Consider the following 15184-nt stretch of genomic DNA (forward strand, 5'->3'; position numbering starts at 1 on the left):
CTGGCTCGTTCGCTTATCGTTCGGTTTAACCAGCACTCGTTCAGTCCTTATACAGCCAATGTGACACGTGTGGCCGAGCCAGCGATGTATCTGTCTGTGTAAACAGGCTGCGTGAGTGCGAACGGTGACCTTTCCTGCGCCATTGCTCAGCGATGTTGTGTATGAGCTGCGGGATGGACGGCTTCCATTGACTTCAGTGGAGGCTGTCGGCACGGAGTCTGCAGCAAAATTGAGCATGCTGCGATTTTTTTCCTCCGCTCACAATTCGTATCTGCGAGTGTGAGCGCAAAATCTGATTGTACATGCCTTTCCCTGCGTGCGATTTGCTGTGGACAACGATTACGGATTCCGCAATAGGAATCTGGCGGTGTGAAGCCGGCCGGACACAGTGGAGGGGATGCGGGGACACACGAGCATGGCGCTCCATCTGGGGGCTCAGCACTCCGGCTGAACATAACCTTAGACGTCTCCATGACACCAGAGCTGTTAGGAGGCTATAAGCAGGTTATAGGCTGTCAGCACTTCTAAAGGTGGAGGACCCCACAAGTAACGCGTCCGGTAGCACATGTCATACATGAGGCGGCCCGGCACACCGGCCGCTCCATCCCCTCACAGACTGCTCCTCCACGCCCGCATCCCCCGCAGCCTCCTCCCGTCCCTCCTCCGTCCTCCCCTTCCTGTTGGCTCATGTGACCTCCATTAGTCTGCATCCTCCAGCATGGCCGCCGCCGTATGCCGTCCGAGGCTGCTGGCTGTAGTGCTGCGTACGAGGGCTGCGGCTCCCTGGAAGCCGGTGGTCACGGAGGGCAGTGAGGTGGGTAGCGGTGGAGCAGAGAAGCCTGCGGGTTACATGGGGGAGCTGTCACCCCCGGCACGGCCGCCGCCATGCCTCTCCTTCCTGGACAGTTTATCCCAAAATCATGGACTGCCGACATCTACTGCAGACACTTTGAAAGCCCTAATGGTAGAGAGTATGGTGCTCTCACGGCGTATGCAGAAACCGCTGCGTGCAGGCGGAGCGCTCCGCGGGACGGGTATCTCACGCACGCCACCGCCGCTATGCGCACGCTTCTTGGGGACTTTTTTTTAAAATTTCCCTGACTGTTGCTTAGCAACGTTGCGTCTAAACGCCACACGTATGAATGTAACTGCGTATGTACGGCGGTTATAACGTGCCCCTAAAGAGCAGGAGGGCGCTGTCGCGTTATACGGGGCAAATAGAGCACGCGTTTTGGGTGCCTTTCTCGGCTCCTCTATACGTGTGAGCGGTCAGTGACCGGCAATGGACTGTCATTGACTGCATTCACCACATATTATGCGCGCGTTCATCTCTATGAAGTCCCGCCGGTGTGAGCCGCCCTACAAGTGATATGTCGATATGGGGCCATGAATCGTGGTGTGATATCGCCCTCACCATCCATGGGAAAACCGTGTGGATGAGAGGCGATTTCATGTAAAAACAGCCTCGCATTTTCTCACGTGTGGCGATGCATGAACAGCATATTTTACGCACGCTGTCCTGCATCGGTTTCCTGGTTTCTTCTTTTTTTTTTTTTTGTTTCCTAGCAGCATGCGTAAAATACACCATATATGCGCAATATAAATGCGTATGCACTGCGTTCCAAAAGCACCCATAGAAAACAATAGGGATTTTAGCCGTCAAATCCGCGAAAAAATAGATTATGCAGCATTCTCTCTTACGCACATAACATACGCAATAAATATACGCAAGTGGGAGTGGAACAATGAAAATTAATGTACTTTCACCCACGCTATTTACCGCCTAATACGTAATACAAATACGCTGGTGTGAGCCCGGCCGTACTGCGAGCTGTAGGATGGCGAAATGTACGCTTATAATAACAAAAGAAATCACGGAGACATCTATGTTTTTTCACGAACATTGGAAAAAAGTTATTTTTCGACTTTCTAGGAATTTCTGGATGGTTGGCAGCCCTGATGACACGTGTGTGATGAGCAGCAGCACTGCCCGGCACAGCTGACCATAGTGATCATTTGGAGCGCAGTGATGAAAGCTTTAACATCTAATCGTGTTTTGGGGAGAGAACACCTTTAAAGGGGTCATCCAGGCAGCGCCTCCTAGGATCGGATTGCAAGCGCTGCTCTGACACTGTGTAGTGGCCGGTGCTCATAATTGCAAGCGCAGTCTGTGCCTGCAGTTACAAGTACCGGCCACTACACAGAGGTCGGCGCAGAGACTTCCGCTGCTTCCACTCCGACCTCTTCGTATTTGCGGCGCTGACAGCTTGCATTTGCTCAGTTGACCGGTCGGGGTCCCGAGCGATGGACCCTGTTGGATCAACTATCGATGACCTATCCTGAGGATAGGTGATCGGTAGTATTCTACCTGGAAAACCCCTTTAAGCTAGTGTCACATGAGTGTAGGCACACTTACGTGTGCATTTGTACGTTGGGCATTGAGTATTTGCGCATGCATTTGCGTGTTTTACTGTATTTTTTTGTGCTTGTGAATTGCGCACTTTTCTACGCATGCAATAATACAGCATGTGCCCCCTTTTCCAAGGTTAAAGGGGTTGTGTGGGAGTTTTACTATTGATGATCTATCCTCGGGGTAGGTCATTAATAGTTGATCAGTGGGAGTCCGCCGCTCAAGATCCCTACAAATCTGTTGATCACCGAGGCCGAAGTCAGTGCAGACCGCCCTGGAACCAGCGATTTCCATAGTTCCCAGACTTATTCCGCAGTGACACCTACCCTCAGATTCAATGGAAGCTGTGCCTGCAGTACCAAACTGAGCCACTGCAATCTTGACAGCGCAATCTGCTTCCTGCGCTGTCTATATTGACAGCTGTCCTGGTGATCATCTGATCGGTGGGAAGCCAGAGTGGTGGACCCTCACTAATCAACTATTAATGACCTACTCTAAGGATTGTATGATGATCCAAGAAACGGACCCATAAGAAAGTGGCGCACGCTCTAATATAGGGAGTAATAGCAAATCCTTAATTACAAAAATAGGTCCAAAGACAAGGAAAAAGGTTAAAATCGCCTAAAACCTAAATGCAAAAACTACTAAAGTCTGTATGATAACTGTTTTTAGTCAGGAAGCCATATGCCACAGAAAATACTGTGCAGAAGATAGGATGTCACCCAGAAATACCCATACCTTAGGGTGCCCACCCACTAGCGTTTTTTTACTGCGAAATTCGCAGCGGTTTTTTTTTTCTGCAGGGGTCTTTGGGCTATGGGACATGCAAAGCTAAAATCGCGATCGCGCAAAATCGCGATATCGCGGTAAATCGCGATTTTTACATTACAAGTCCCATAGACCCCCTGCAGAAAAAAAAAACCTGCGAATTTCGCAGTGAAAAAAACACCCTAAGGGCACCCTAAGGCATACAATAGGCATTCATAGTCCTACCAAAATGCGTAATGCTGTCCGTAAGCGGAGGCCGCAGCAGATTCCAGCTGTGAGCCCGGCCGTGGCCCTGCATACAGCTGTGACATTATACAGCGCATGATTGCGTGGTCATAGGCAGTACATATGTATTTTCCGCGCCGTTGATCAGCAATGACGTGGATGCCCGCAGTCCGTACAAAGTAGAGCATGCTTCATGTTATTCCTCTTGCTTACCGATACAGTGTCCACACGCCAGTGTGCATGGCACAATGGAAGCCCATTGCCTCCATTCACCACATACCATGCGTGCGTACGTGCCATGCTGTGAAAACAGTCATGGACATGAGCGCTTACTAAATATCGTTATCATGCAGGCTTTAGTAGGTTTTTTGCATTTAGCTTTTAAGTGATTTTATCCTGTTTTTGTTTGCTTGTACGTTTGTAGTAAAGGTAGTTGCTATTTTTTTCCTATGTTAGAGTGTGTTCCCCCATAATGGCTGTTGGCTTACGACTTTGACTCCACCCATCCGCAGCCGCCAGTGGGAGTGTGATCTTACCGATTAGGTCATCAAGATTACTCTCCTGTTGGTGGCTGCAGCTGGGTGGAATCACAGCCGCTACCCGTTACATGGGAACACACCCTTAGATCTTCATAGTTCTGGAAACCGGTGGCTGCAGCTTGATTAGAGGTCATTATTTGGGTGGTGTTCTACTTGTTTCTACCCTGAGGATAGGTCCCGGACAACATCTTTAATATGGGCTATTCATGGTCGGTTTTCTTCTTCACACATACAATTTGTGTCCGTGAAGAATATTGCTGCAAGTATTATTCACGTCCATCTTGACAGAACACAATAAGACTTGCAGTGTGCCTGGTCTGTGCGGATCGAGCGGCACACAGAGAGGTATCCATGTGCTGTCTGATAAACGGTGCCGCAACACCTGCCCATGTGAATAGGCTTTTACAGTTGGTCTACATGCCGCAGCTTCACTGCGCACTTGAAAATCCCCAAATTTGGTGTGGTTTTTGCCAGATTTGGTGTGGAAATGCTGCAAATCTTCCATAGTTTTCATGCCTCCACCACAGCACAAGTCCGCCCAGTATGGCTGCAGCAAATTTTAAGTACCTAATGTACACTGTATTGCTCTTTGATTGGCCAGTACTGATCATGTGAGCAACTATGGCCAGTCAGAGAGCAGGTCGAAAACTCAAATGCACTGTGGGAATTAGTCCGTCTGGAGATTGAGTCAGCCGTCTTGGATGGCTGATAATGGCACCTGAAACTGGTGAATCAGAGGGAGGGCAGAGGAGAACAACTGTAGTAATATACCCATCTCCTCCTCCGGTCCCAGGACAGAATTTGGTCCTGAAATTGAGAAAATGACCTTTGAGGAAGTAGAACTCAGAGATAACAGACAATAGGGCCGTCTAGAGAGCTTCAACCACTTTGACACAGCTCGGAGATTTCTGCTGAAATCTAACACAGCATTGTAAGCAAGCTTTCCCAAAATAATACAAGATTGAAGTGACTAGCAGACTAGTGATAAAACATGTGCTTACATGGGTGGTTGTTTCTGCAAACGGAAAGACATTTCTTGACCCTCAGGACATTTTGGTATTCGTACATCAATTATTTGATCCAGAGCCGACATGTGACATTAACCCCTTGAGTGGCAGGTTTCCTACCACCCTGTCGTGCCCACCAGGGCAGGTTTTTTAAAATGGTCTAATCATTGAATTTCAACTAGGTTTGCAGTTGCGTCTCAAGAGCCATAACTTTTTCATTTTTCCATTGACATGGCCATATAAGGGCTTGTTTTTTGCGGGACAAGTTGTGATTTTTTAAACAGGGGGGAGGAAAAAAAGAAATGGGGAAAAAAGAAAAAAGGGGCCATGTCATTAAGGGGTTAAATAATGTATTAACTTCCTTCTCTGGGTCATTACGACGCACATGGATACCACATGTGTGATTGTATTTTTGATTTTTTACAAAGTAAAGGGAGACAAGTGTTTTTTTATTTTTTTAATTTTTTTACTTTTTTTTTTAAATTTTTTAAAAATTTTTTATTTTTTTTTGTCCCTTTAGGGGACTTCCACAGGGACCCATCAGGACCCCTGATCACATTCCAGGGGTCCGATGGTGACAGCCCTTTACATGCTGGAGTGACAGCCCTTTACATGCTGCAGTCACATAGACTGCAGCATGTAAAGGGTTAACACAGCAGAGATCGGAGGTTTTCTCTGATCTCTGCTGTAAGAGCAGGTACCTAGCTGTCCTCTGACAGCTAACAACCAGCTCTCCCTGCCACAGAGACCATCGGCTTGCTTCTGACAAGCCGATGGTCTCTATGGCAACCTGTAAACAAAGCAGGACATTGCCGACATGTCGGCAATATCTTCTGCTGGTTTTTCAAAGCCCTTGCTTTGTTCTCTGTGGGACTGTGCAGGCAGAGCACACTGTCACAGCTTGTGGCATTGTGCTCTGCAGCTCCCATAGTGATACATAGCCCGGAAATCTTCCGGGCTATGTTGCTATGAGCAGTGGAGCTCGTCACGGAACTTTTCCGGGCGTGCCACTCAAGGGGTTAAAGGGAACCTGGCATCAAGTTTGTACAATGCAATCTACAATAAATCTTTAACAGTGGTGCGAATGAGATTTTCTTTTTCACTAATTAGTTTTGCAATACGTGCCCTGGTACCTTTAACATAGTATGTAAGGATAAAAAAGACATATGTCCATCCAGTTTAGCCAATTAACTCCCAATGTTAATCCAGAAGAAGGCAAAAAACCCCAAGGGGTAGAAGCCAATTTTCCCCTTTTCAGGGAAAAAAAATTTCTTCCTGATTCCAAGTATGCCCCCCCCCCCTGGATCAACAACCCTTCTGAAGTAAGTAGTTACTATAACATATAATATTGTATCGCTCAAGAAAAGCATCCAGGCCCCTCTTAAACTCTTATCGCATTCTCCCTCACCATGCTCTCAGACAGAGAATTCCATAGTCTCACTGCTCTTACAGTAAAGAACCCCATTCTATGTTGGTGTAGAAAACTTCTTTCCTCTAGATGTAGCGGATGCCCTCTTGTTACAGTCAGAGTCCTGGGTATAAACAGATCATGGGAGAGATCTCTGTATTGTCCCCTGACAAACGTATAGAAAGTTATTAGTTTGCCCCTCAGATGTCCTTTTTTTTTTTCTCCCTCACACAGGCATTTGCAAACAAACATATCAGGCCTCGCAGGACCTCAAAAACATAATAAGTGGCATATATAGTGGCTGAAACGTTATAACTTCCGCATCGTGTAGGACAGAGTATGACATAGTGTCAAGGTATTATTGTATCTTGACGCCCCTGGAAGCTAGGAGTTTGACAGGGGAACGCGCCTGGAAGCTAGGAGTTTGACAGGGGAACGCCCCTGGAAGCTAGGAGTTTGACAGGGGAACGCCCCTGGAAGCTAGGAGTTTGACAGGGGAACGCCCCTGGAAGCTAGGAGTTTGACAGGGGAACGCCCCTGGAAGCTAGGAGTTTGACAGGGGAACGCCCCTGGAAGCTAGGAGTTTGACAGGGGAACGCCCCTGTCACACCCCTAGTTTCTGATTGGCTACGTTGAAGAAAGTCCTAGCAGCAGCGTCTGGATAGCTTTTTGCCTGCCCTGTAGGGTTAGGGATTGGTGTTCCTGTGAGGCTTACTTTATTACCTGTCAATGCTTCCGTGTTACACCGGTTACATGGAAGAATTTACAGCAAATAATATAAGGCTAACAGGAATAGTAAACCTTAACCGTACAGGGCAGGCTAAAAGCAATCCACACTTTGGCCGGAGAGCATAGACCCCGTCGCCGCTGCCAACAAACTGCTGCGCTCCTCACGCTGCGCCCCACCGCTGCTCAGCACCGCGCTCGCAAGTGCCACTGCAGCGCTGATATGTGGCAACCGGCATCTGACACCTTACTGCACGGCCACCGCTCACATATGGTGACCGGCGGCCCTCTCCGTCCTCCACGGCGGCCCAGGGAATGTGAATGGAGGTGGCCGAATACAGGCGGCAGGGAGAGTCACCGCAGCCCTGCTAAAAGGGAGTGGAGCCGATGCTTTGAGGCCGCTGTCCCGTACAGGACCTGTGAGCCCGAGGAAGGGGAGACAGGTGTGCAGCAGGGAGAGTCACAGCAGCCCAGCTAAAACGGAACGGAGCTGATCAAATTCAGCAGCACTGCTGGAAGCCTGGCGCCCGTGGAAGGAGAGACAGACGTGCAGCCAATCACGAACAGGGGGGTGTCAACCCCCTGTCAAACACACTTTATCTTGGCTCCACCACTACTTCCGGTGGCATCAAGATACAATAGCGATACTGGGTATTAATTTTGGGGTGCAAGTCTTCATTTATATGTATGCTGTACAAAAAAACCTTTTTAAAATGACACAATTACCCCCAAAAATGAGTCATTTAAAAACTGGGGGGTCAAAATACACAGTACTGTACACTGCTAGATGAATTCGTTAAGGGGTCTAGTTTTCAAAATGAGGTCATTTGTTTTGGCCACCCAATGGCTCTACAAGTTGGCATTGGGGCCTGGAATGTATTCAGTTGTACCATGAAATCCAACGGTTGTTCCCTCCATTAAAGGCTTAACCATGTGTAGGGCCACAATGGGTGTGTTTCTGAACACAGGGCAAACAGGAGTATTTATTTTGGGGTGAAAGCCTTCATTTGTATGTGTGCTGTACAAAAAAAACAGTTTTTAAATTAACACAAAACTAATGAAAGTCGTAATTATTTTCTTATGCTTTGCATAGATTCATTCAAAAACTGTAGAATCAAAATACATAGTACACCCCTGGGTGAAGGGGTCTAGTTTTCAAAAGGGGGGCATTTGTGGGGGTTCTACATCGTTTTGGTGGCTCAAGGGCTCTACAAGTGGGCAATGGGGCCTGAAACACCTTCAAGCAAAATCTGTTCTGAAAGTCACCAGCTGGTCTTTTCATTTTGGGACCCGTTATTCATACAAACAGAAGTTTAAGCCACAATGGGGACAAACATTCTTCATTCTTATGTGTGCTGTACAAAAAAACCTGTTTGTAAAATGACAGAATTGCAAAAAAAAAATATATATATATATATATTATTTTTTTTCTTTCTGCTTTGCTTAGATTCAGTGAAATTACTGAGGGGTCAAAATACACATTACAACTGTAGATGAATTCCATAAGGGGTCTAATTTTCAAAATGGGGTAATTTGTGGGGGTTCTACATTGTTTTGGTGGCTCAAGGGCTCTACAAGTGTGCAATGGGGCCTAAAGCACCTTCAAGATAAATCTCTGTTGTGAAAGCCACCAGTTGCCTCTTTCGGTTTGGGCCCGGTAATGCATGTGGACATATTAGGGCCACAATGAGTATATTTCTGAACACGGGACAAACAGGGGTATCCATTTTGGGGTGTAAATTCTCATTTTCATGTGCACTCTAGAAAAAAAAGCTGACTTTAAAATGACATATTTGCAAAAATATGACGTTATTTTTTTCTCCTCTAAATTGCATTAACTCCTAAAAAAACTGTTGGGTCAAAATACTCATGACCCCCATCAGTGAATACATTAAGGGATGTAGGTTTTAAAATGGGGTCATTTGTGGGGATATCTATCATTGTGACACCTATGAGCCTTTGCAATCTTGGCTTGGTGTACGAAAACAAAGTGTTCCTCAAAATGTTGATAATCAATGTTAATTTGTACGTCTCCTAATGGTTAAAAAAAACAAACTTTTTAAATGTGCATCCAAAATAAAATAAACAGATGGATATATATATATATATATATATATATATATATATATCAAAAATGTTTACAGTATGTCTGCACATATTTGATATATTACAATTGAAAAAATGATTTTATTTTGCAAAAATTTTATCGGACTACTTTTCCCTTCTAAATGAAGTACAATAAAAAAAAACATGTCAGAATCACTTGGATATGCAAAACCTTTACGGAGTTATTCTATGTTAAAGTGACACATGTCAGATTTCCAAAATGTGGCCTGGTCATTAAGGCGCGAACAGGCTTGGTCACTAAGGGCTTAAACAGATCTGGTATTAAAAAGATCAGATTCCAGACCAACTAGTGTCACATTAATCTTTCCTAGTAGTAAGGAGGTGGGGCTGTCATGGATTGAGCAGATTACCAAGGCTAGACTCGGTAAAGACGTCTTCTTGGTCACTACTGGACTATGACTGAGTATCACGGGAAGAGCCATGTTCTGCTGTCTAGGCACCATTTCTTACAAGTAGCAGAAGTTCAAGCTTTTATAGTGGAAAAAGCCAAAAAAAAACTTTCCTAAAAGAAAAACCATATTACTGTCCACTAATGTGAGTGACTCGATTTAATATCATTAGGTGTGCTTTGTTTCTAGGTAGCTTACAGTATGATGTAAGAAGATTTTAAAGGGGAAGTCTGTCATTTCTCAGTTCGGTGTTTCAATGAATGTCATTTTATTTGTGTTTTGTTTTTGTTCAGTATGTGATGTGATGATGCTATTTAGTGTGGGACTCCTATATCAGAATTATGGGGAGATAAGACATGTATTTTGTACTTTAGAGATAAGCGCTGCAGATGTCATATGTATTCTGTAACTCGCAAAAAAAAGTTTTCGTCATAAGATTTCAAGGCAGATTATTGAATAAGTTCTTGTTTTGGGTCTTCATTATAACAAGTATAATCTACCCATAGCGGGGAAGAAAAAAAAAAGAACTGCATCATTCTCAATGAGAATCATACACCCTAAGGCCCACTGTCCACTTGCACGTATGGATTCCACTGCTGAATCCCGCAGCGGTATCCATGCGTGCCCGCAGAGATGGGGAGAAAAACATTTTCTTACCCGTCCAGCTCCAGCATGGATGTCCTCTATGCCGGTCGGATCTTCTTTCTTCAGCACGGCGGATGCGTCCAGACATGCTGGATGCATGCGCAGTGCTGTTTTTTAAAAAATTCCTTGCATTTCCGCAGCACCTCAACAGTGACAGCTGCGGCTGTGCCGCGGATCAGATGGCTTCTATTGACTTCAATAGAAGCCATCCTGCGGGATCCACAAAAAAATGGAGCATGCTGCGATTTCTTACCATCCGCGATCCACACGCCGGGAAAAAAAAATCACATCTGCATTCTTTAAATTGCCATGCGGATGCCAATGCATCCCTATGGGTGGCAAGAGGTGCGGGTCTCCTGCGGATTTTATAATTAAAATCCGCCTGTGGACATTGGGCCTTAACCAGAGCGTGGATGAGCTGGTGATGACGTTACCAGTTCGTTCACTCTGGAAACCGAGAATCGTGAGATTCTCAGCCTGTCTAAAAAAGGCCATTGGAGTTCATATGGGCTATCTCAGATACTTGTATCTCCTTATGTAAGCAGGTCTTAAAGGTATACACACATGACTTGTTAACTGCAGTCTAAGTCTGTGGTGGGTGCCGTGGGTGATATTGTATAAATGCAGCAAGTTGCAAAAAAGACCAGGGGTGAATGAGATTTCCATTCACTGAGGCTAACTTAACACAAGTAAGCATGATATGGGGCCGTGATTCACAGCACATATTGCGCTCCCCACCATGGGAAATCCCCGCAGATGTGAGGCTGTTTTATGTCAAAACAGCCTTGCATCACTTCGGTAATGTAGCGATTCTCGATTGAGTTTCTCCCATTGTTCTCCATAGGAGGCCTTGCATCGCGTGCACCTAGCACATGGTGCGATGCTGCCGCCGCCCCAATCGGATCCACTAGGCGCTGCAATATGAGAGCACGCAGGAAAATAAAACCGGATGTGATTTGTTTCCTGCATCACATCGCAGCGACATGCAGGAAAACATCGCTCATGTGACCCCATTCAAAACAATAGGGTTCATATTTGTGCATCTCGCAACACCCAAATCTCGTGCGAAGGCAGCCTTACTTGTAACATTTGGAGTTGCGTTTCCTCCAGATAGGAAGTGAGGAAGAAATGAGGTATTATCCTAGGTATGATCTAGACCAGAATTTGGAGTGTTGGGTTTCTGGCCCAGGGGCCCCGTCCAGCTCTTATCTCAGTAATGCGCTAATATCCTGACATGCTGGTGATGTGTAAGCTGAACTATCAGGATTTGAGTGGAGCATACACCTAGACATCGCCTAGTTCCCCAACATAGAATTACTTGCGGTGTACTCATGATTTAGGCACCTTGTATGGGTGAGCGCAGCCATACACATCATTACACACATGGATCACTGCTTCTTATGTCATCACAATCCTCTCAAAAAAAAAGAAAGCTTAAAAGTCGGGCGATCACAAGGTCACAACTTTATCTTCAGCCAGTAATTTGGGCAGCGAGCTTGTGGCTGTGTGGACGTCCGCTAGGATGATGCCGGGGTTGTGGCACTGACAGCACCATGCAGTACATTGGTATTCTGTGCCGTTCTGCGTTATCACATCTCAGTGGTAGACACATACAGCAGTATCTGGAACCACGAATCGCCTCCACTTACGCCGCTGATAATTGCCGCTTTTTGTTGTATTTTTCCAAAGTTTATTTTCTCTCTGTCATGTTTGCTGAATTGGTTTTGTAGAGCTAGTGAACATTATCTGTTAGATCCGTGTGCGGAGCAGATGTACTTGAAGCGTCGTCAGCATAGCGGCAAGTGCTGCCGCTGCCGACACTTATCAGAATGTTTATCTCACACACGTTCTACTACAACATATGAGCTCTAATGTATTTATATTATAGCTGAATGCTGCTATTCTATGCGCCATTCCCAAGGGATCTACTTATGCTTTAATATGCCTGACAAGTATTTCGTTTAGGCTTCCAAAAGGCGTTTTTTTTTTCTGTGTGTGTTTTTTGTTTGTTTTTTTATTTCTGGGATTTTAAAGGGAACTTGTCATCAGTTTCCACCATACTAAGGGGTGCTTCACATGGGCTTAAAGGAGATGTCTCACGCCGAAACGGGTTTGTTTTTTTTTCAATAGCCCCCCCGTTTGGCGCGAGACAAACCCGATGCAGGGATCAAAAAAAAAAACCGCATAGTACTTACCCGAATCCCCGCGGTCCGGCGTCTTCATACTTACCTTGTGAAGATGGCCGCCGGCATCTTCACCCTCGGTGGACCGCAGGGCTTCTGTGCGGTCCATTGCCGATTCCAGCCTCCTGATTGGCTGGAATCGGCACGTGACGGGGCGGAGCTACACGGAAGCGCTCTCCTGCACGAGCGGCTCTATTGAGGAAAGAAGAAGACCCGGACTGCGCAAGCGCGTCTAAAATCGCCAGAAGAGGCGATTTTAGACGGAACCATGGAGACCAGGACGCTAGCAATGGAGCAGGTAAGTGAAATAACTTCTGTATGGCTCATAATTAATGCACAATGTATATTACAAAGTGCATTAATATGGCCATACAGAAGTATATAACCCCACTTGCTTTCATGAGACATCTCCTTTAAGTGCATTTTGGCCTCATAAACGTGCTGCGTATTTACACAACCAAAAGCTGCTTGCATCCGCAATGTCAGCCCGAGTTTTTCTGCCCAATATCGTGCTCGCCTATGTGAATGTAGTTTAAGTAGTATGTTAAAATCTGGGAAAATGGCAAAGGTCATAGCGGAAGTCGGATGGCCCCATTAAAGTCAGTGGGGTCAGTTAGGTACCGTTTGTCGTCGTCTTGTTACGGAAAAGGCTTTTTGATTTCCTGCTCCCAAGATGGAACAGGAAAGCGGAACCCCGATGTTGTGAACGAGCCGCATTCTATTGCATCACTTATTTTTGGTTTAGCGATCATTTGATGAAATAGTTTTTTCCACCCCGTTTCATCCATTTCCCTCTCTTATTTTGGCACAGGCGTCTCGACTAATACATACCAGTTCCACAGTACAGAGGAAAAATGTTGCAGCCTCGGGACCTGAAAAGTACACAGAGGCTTTTATTAAAAAACAGATTGAAGAGTTCAACATTGGAAAGAGACATTTAGCCAACATGATGGGAGAGGATCCCGAGACGTTCACCCAAGCGGACATTGATGTAAGTAGAGTTGCTCAGTTGGAGAAGTAATTTAGTGTGGAGTTTCATATTGAAAACTCTTTAACTCTGGTGTAAGTGTCCCAACTCCCTGTGAATTTTAATCAAACTGTCGGGATAATACTAGCCACATTTCTGTAGACAGTCAGGACATTTGTACTGCTGTCTTATGTAGGATTGGTCACATCAAATAATACACCGCAGTGCTTTCATAGTAGAGTAGTGGATTTGTTGGGTTTTGAAGGATTGTAGCTGCTGCTGTGAGGTCCGGTTGACCATCAACTCTACATATAACAGACTTCTCATGTGCTTATTATTCTGTAATTCCTTCATTTATCCAGGAAATTCTTCATTTCATAGAATTGCTGTATTTTCCGAGCTGTAAGCAGGGTTCACCTGTGCTGGAATAGTCACCACAAGGACGCCAATATTAGATAGTCTGACATCTAGTGTGTTCATCATCAATGTTACTGGAGCACTCTTGGAGAAACTAACGTTGCAAGTTTGCACTTGAGGTATTATAGTTACAGTAGTCAATAGTTTGCATTTCTGGGTGTGTTTTTGTTTAATTTTTTTGTGAATGAATGGTCAAAAATACACATTTTTTTTCCGTAGGCATATCTATTTTACAAATGTACTATATGTTCACGCATGGCATAGCTGTAGAAGAAAGTTCTATTAAAAGTATGCTTTGTAACTTTCGTAAAGGGTGTTTCTGATGCTGACTAAAGCTTATTCACTATATAATAAGACATACAGCTTTTTAAGACCTAAGGGTACATCCACACATAGCCGAAATAGCCTTTGGTGCTGACTGTAACAGCTGGATGTGATCTTCTGGTTAGGGGGCGGAGGACAGGGGGTGCTCCATTCTAGCAGTCAGTGGGGACCCCAGCCATCATATCCAGTGAATAGGTGATACATGTTTTAGGGATTCTTCACACTGGCAAGTGCAATATCGGGCCCTTGAATCACAGCCCGCTATTGTACTTGCCAGCATGTGAAAGCCCCGTGGATACAAGGCGTTTTCATGTGAATACAGTCTTGCATCACTACAAGGATGAAGGGAAGGATTGCAGGGTTCTCCTATTGCAATAATGGGAGACTTTGCAGCTAGATAGAACATCGCTCATGTGTCTGACCCTATTCAAAAGAATGAAGTTCATATTTATGCATCTCGCAGAGCACAAATCTCACGTGATTTTCACCACAAGTGTGAAGGCGGCCTCAGGCTGAATTACCCCAGCTATGTGGCTGTCCATAGGAGCCCTCAGTTAAGGCTATATACACTGATTACAATGCAACGTCCACCACGACAATATTGCAAACCCATCCCAATGCCTTAACCCTTTCAAAACCAGAGTGTTTTTTTTTTCTCATTCTGGTATTTTCATCCCCACCTTCCAAGAGGTATAATTTTGTTTTTAATTTTCCCATCAGTATCGCGGTATGAGGGCTTGTTTTTACAGGGCAAGTTGTAATTTTTAATGGCGCAAGTTATTGTGCCATGTAATGTTTTTAAAAACTTATAAAGAATTCTAAGGGCTGTTACATGGTATAATCACATTTGCATCATCTTGGGGGAGGTTTTGTTTTTACTGTGTGGTAAAAAAATATGTCAAGTTTATTCTGTAAATCAGTACTATTATTGCAGTACCAAATTGTTATATTGTTTATGTTAAACAACTTAGGGCTCATGCCCACAAAGTGTCTGCTGGTGATCACGGAATTCCGTGGTCTCCATTAATATCTAGATTGATGGAGACCTC

At 45.2% G+C, this 15184-nt stretch overlaps 1 protein-coding gene across 1 annotated transcript in view; it reads left to right on the forward strand.

The window, feature by feature from the left end:
* The first annotated feature begins 684 nt into the window (after positions 1-684).
* Positions 685-15184, forward strand: part of MRPS9 (mitochondrial ribosomal protein S9) — a 79184-nt gene continuing 64684 nt past the window's right edge. Inside the window, exons 1-2 of the mRNA XM_066577825.1 lie at positions 685-814; positions 13239-13418. Of these exons, the coding sequence (XP_066433922.1) occupies positions 719-814; positions 13239-13418 (276 nt within the window). The 5' untranslated portion in view covers positions 685-718. The remainder of the gene's footprint in view (positions 815-13238; positions 13419-15184) is intronic.

This window comes from Eleutherodactylus coqui, chromosome 1 (assembly GCF_035609145.1).
Source record: "Eleutherodactylus coqui strain aEleCoq1 chromosome 1, aEleCoq1.hap1, whole genome shotgun sequence".
In the NCBI taxonomy this organism is placed as follows: domain Eukaryota; kingdom Metazoa; phylum Chordata; class Amphibia; order Anura; family Eleutherodactylidae; genus Eleutherodactylus; species Eleutherodactylus coqui.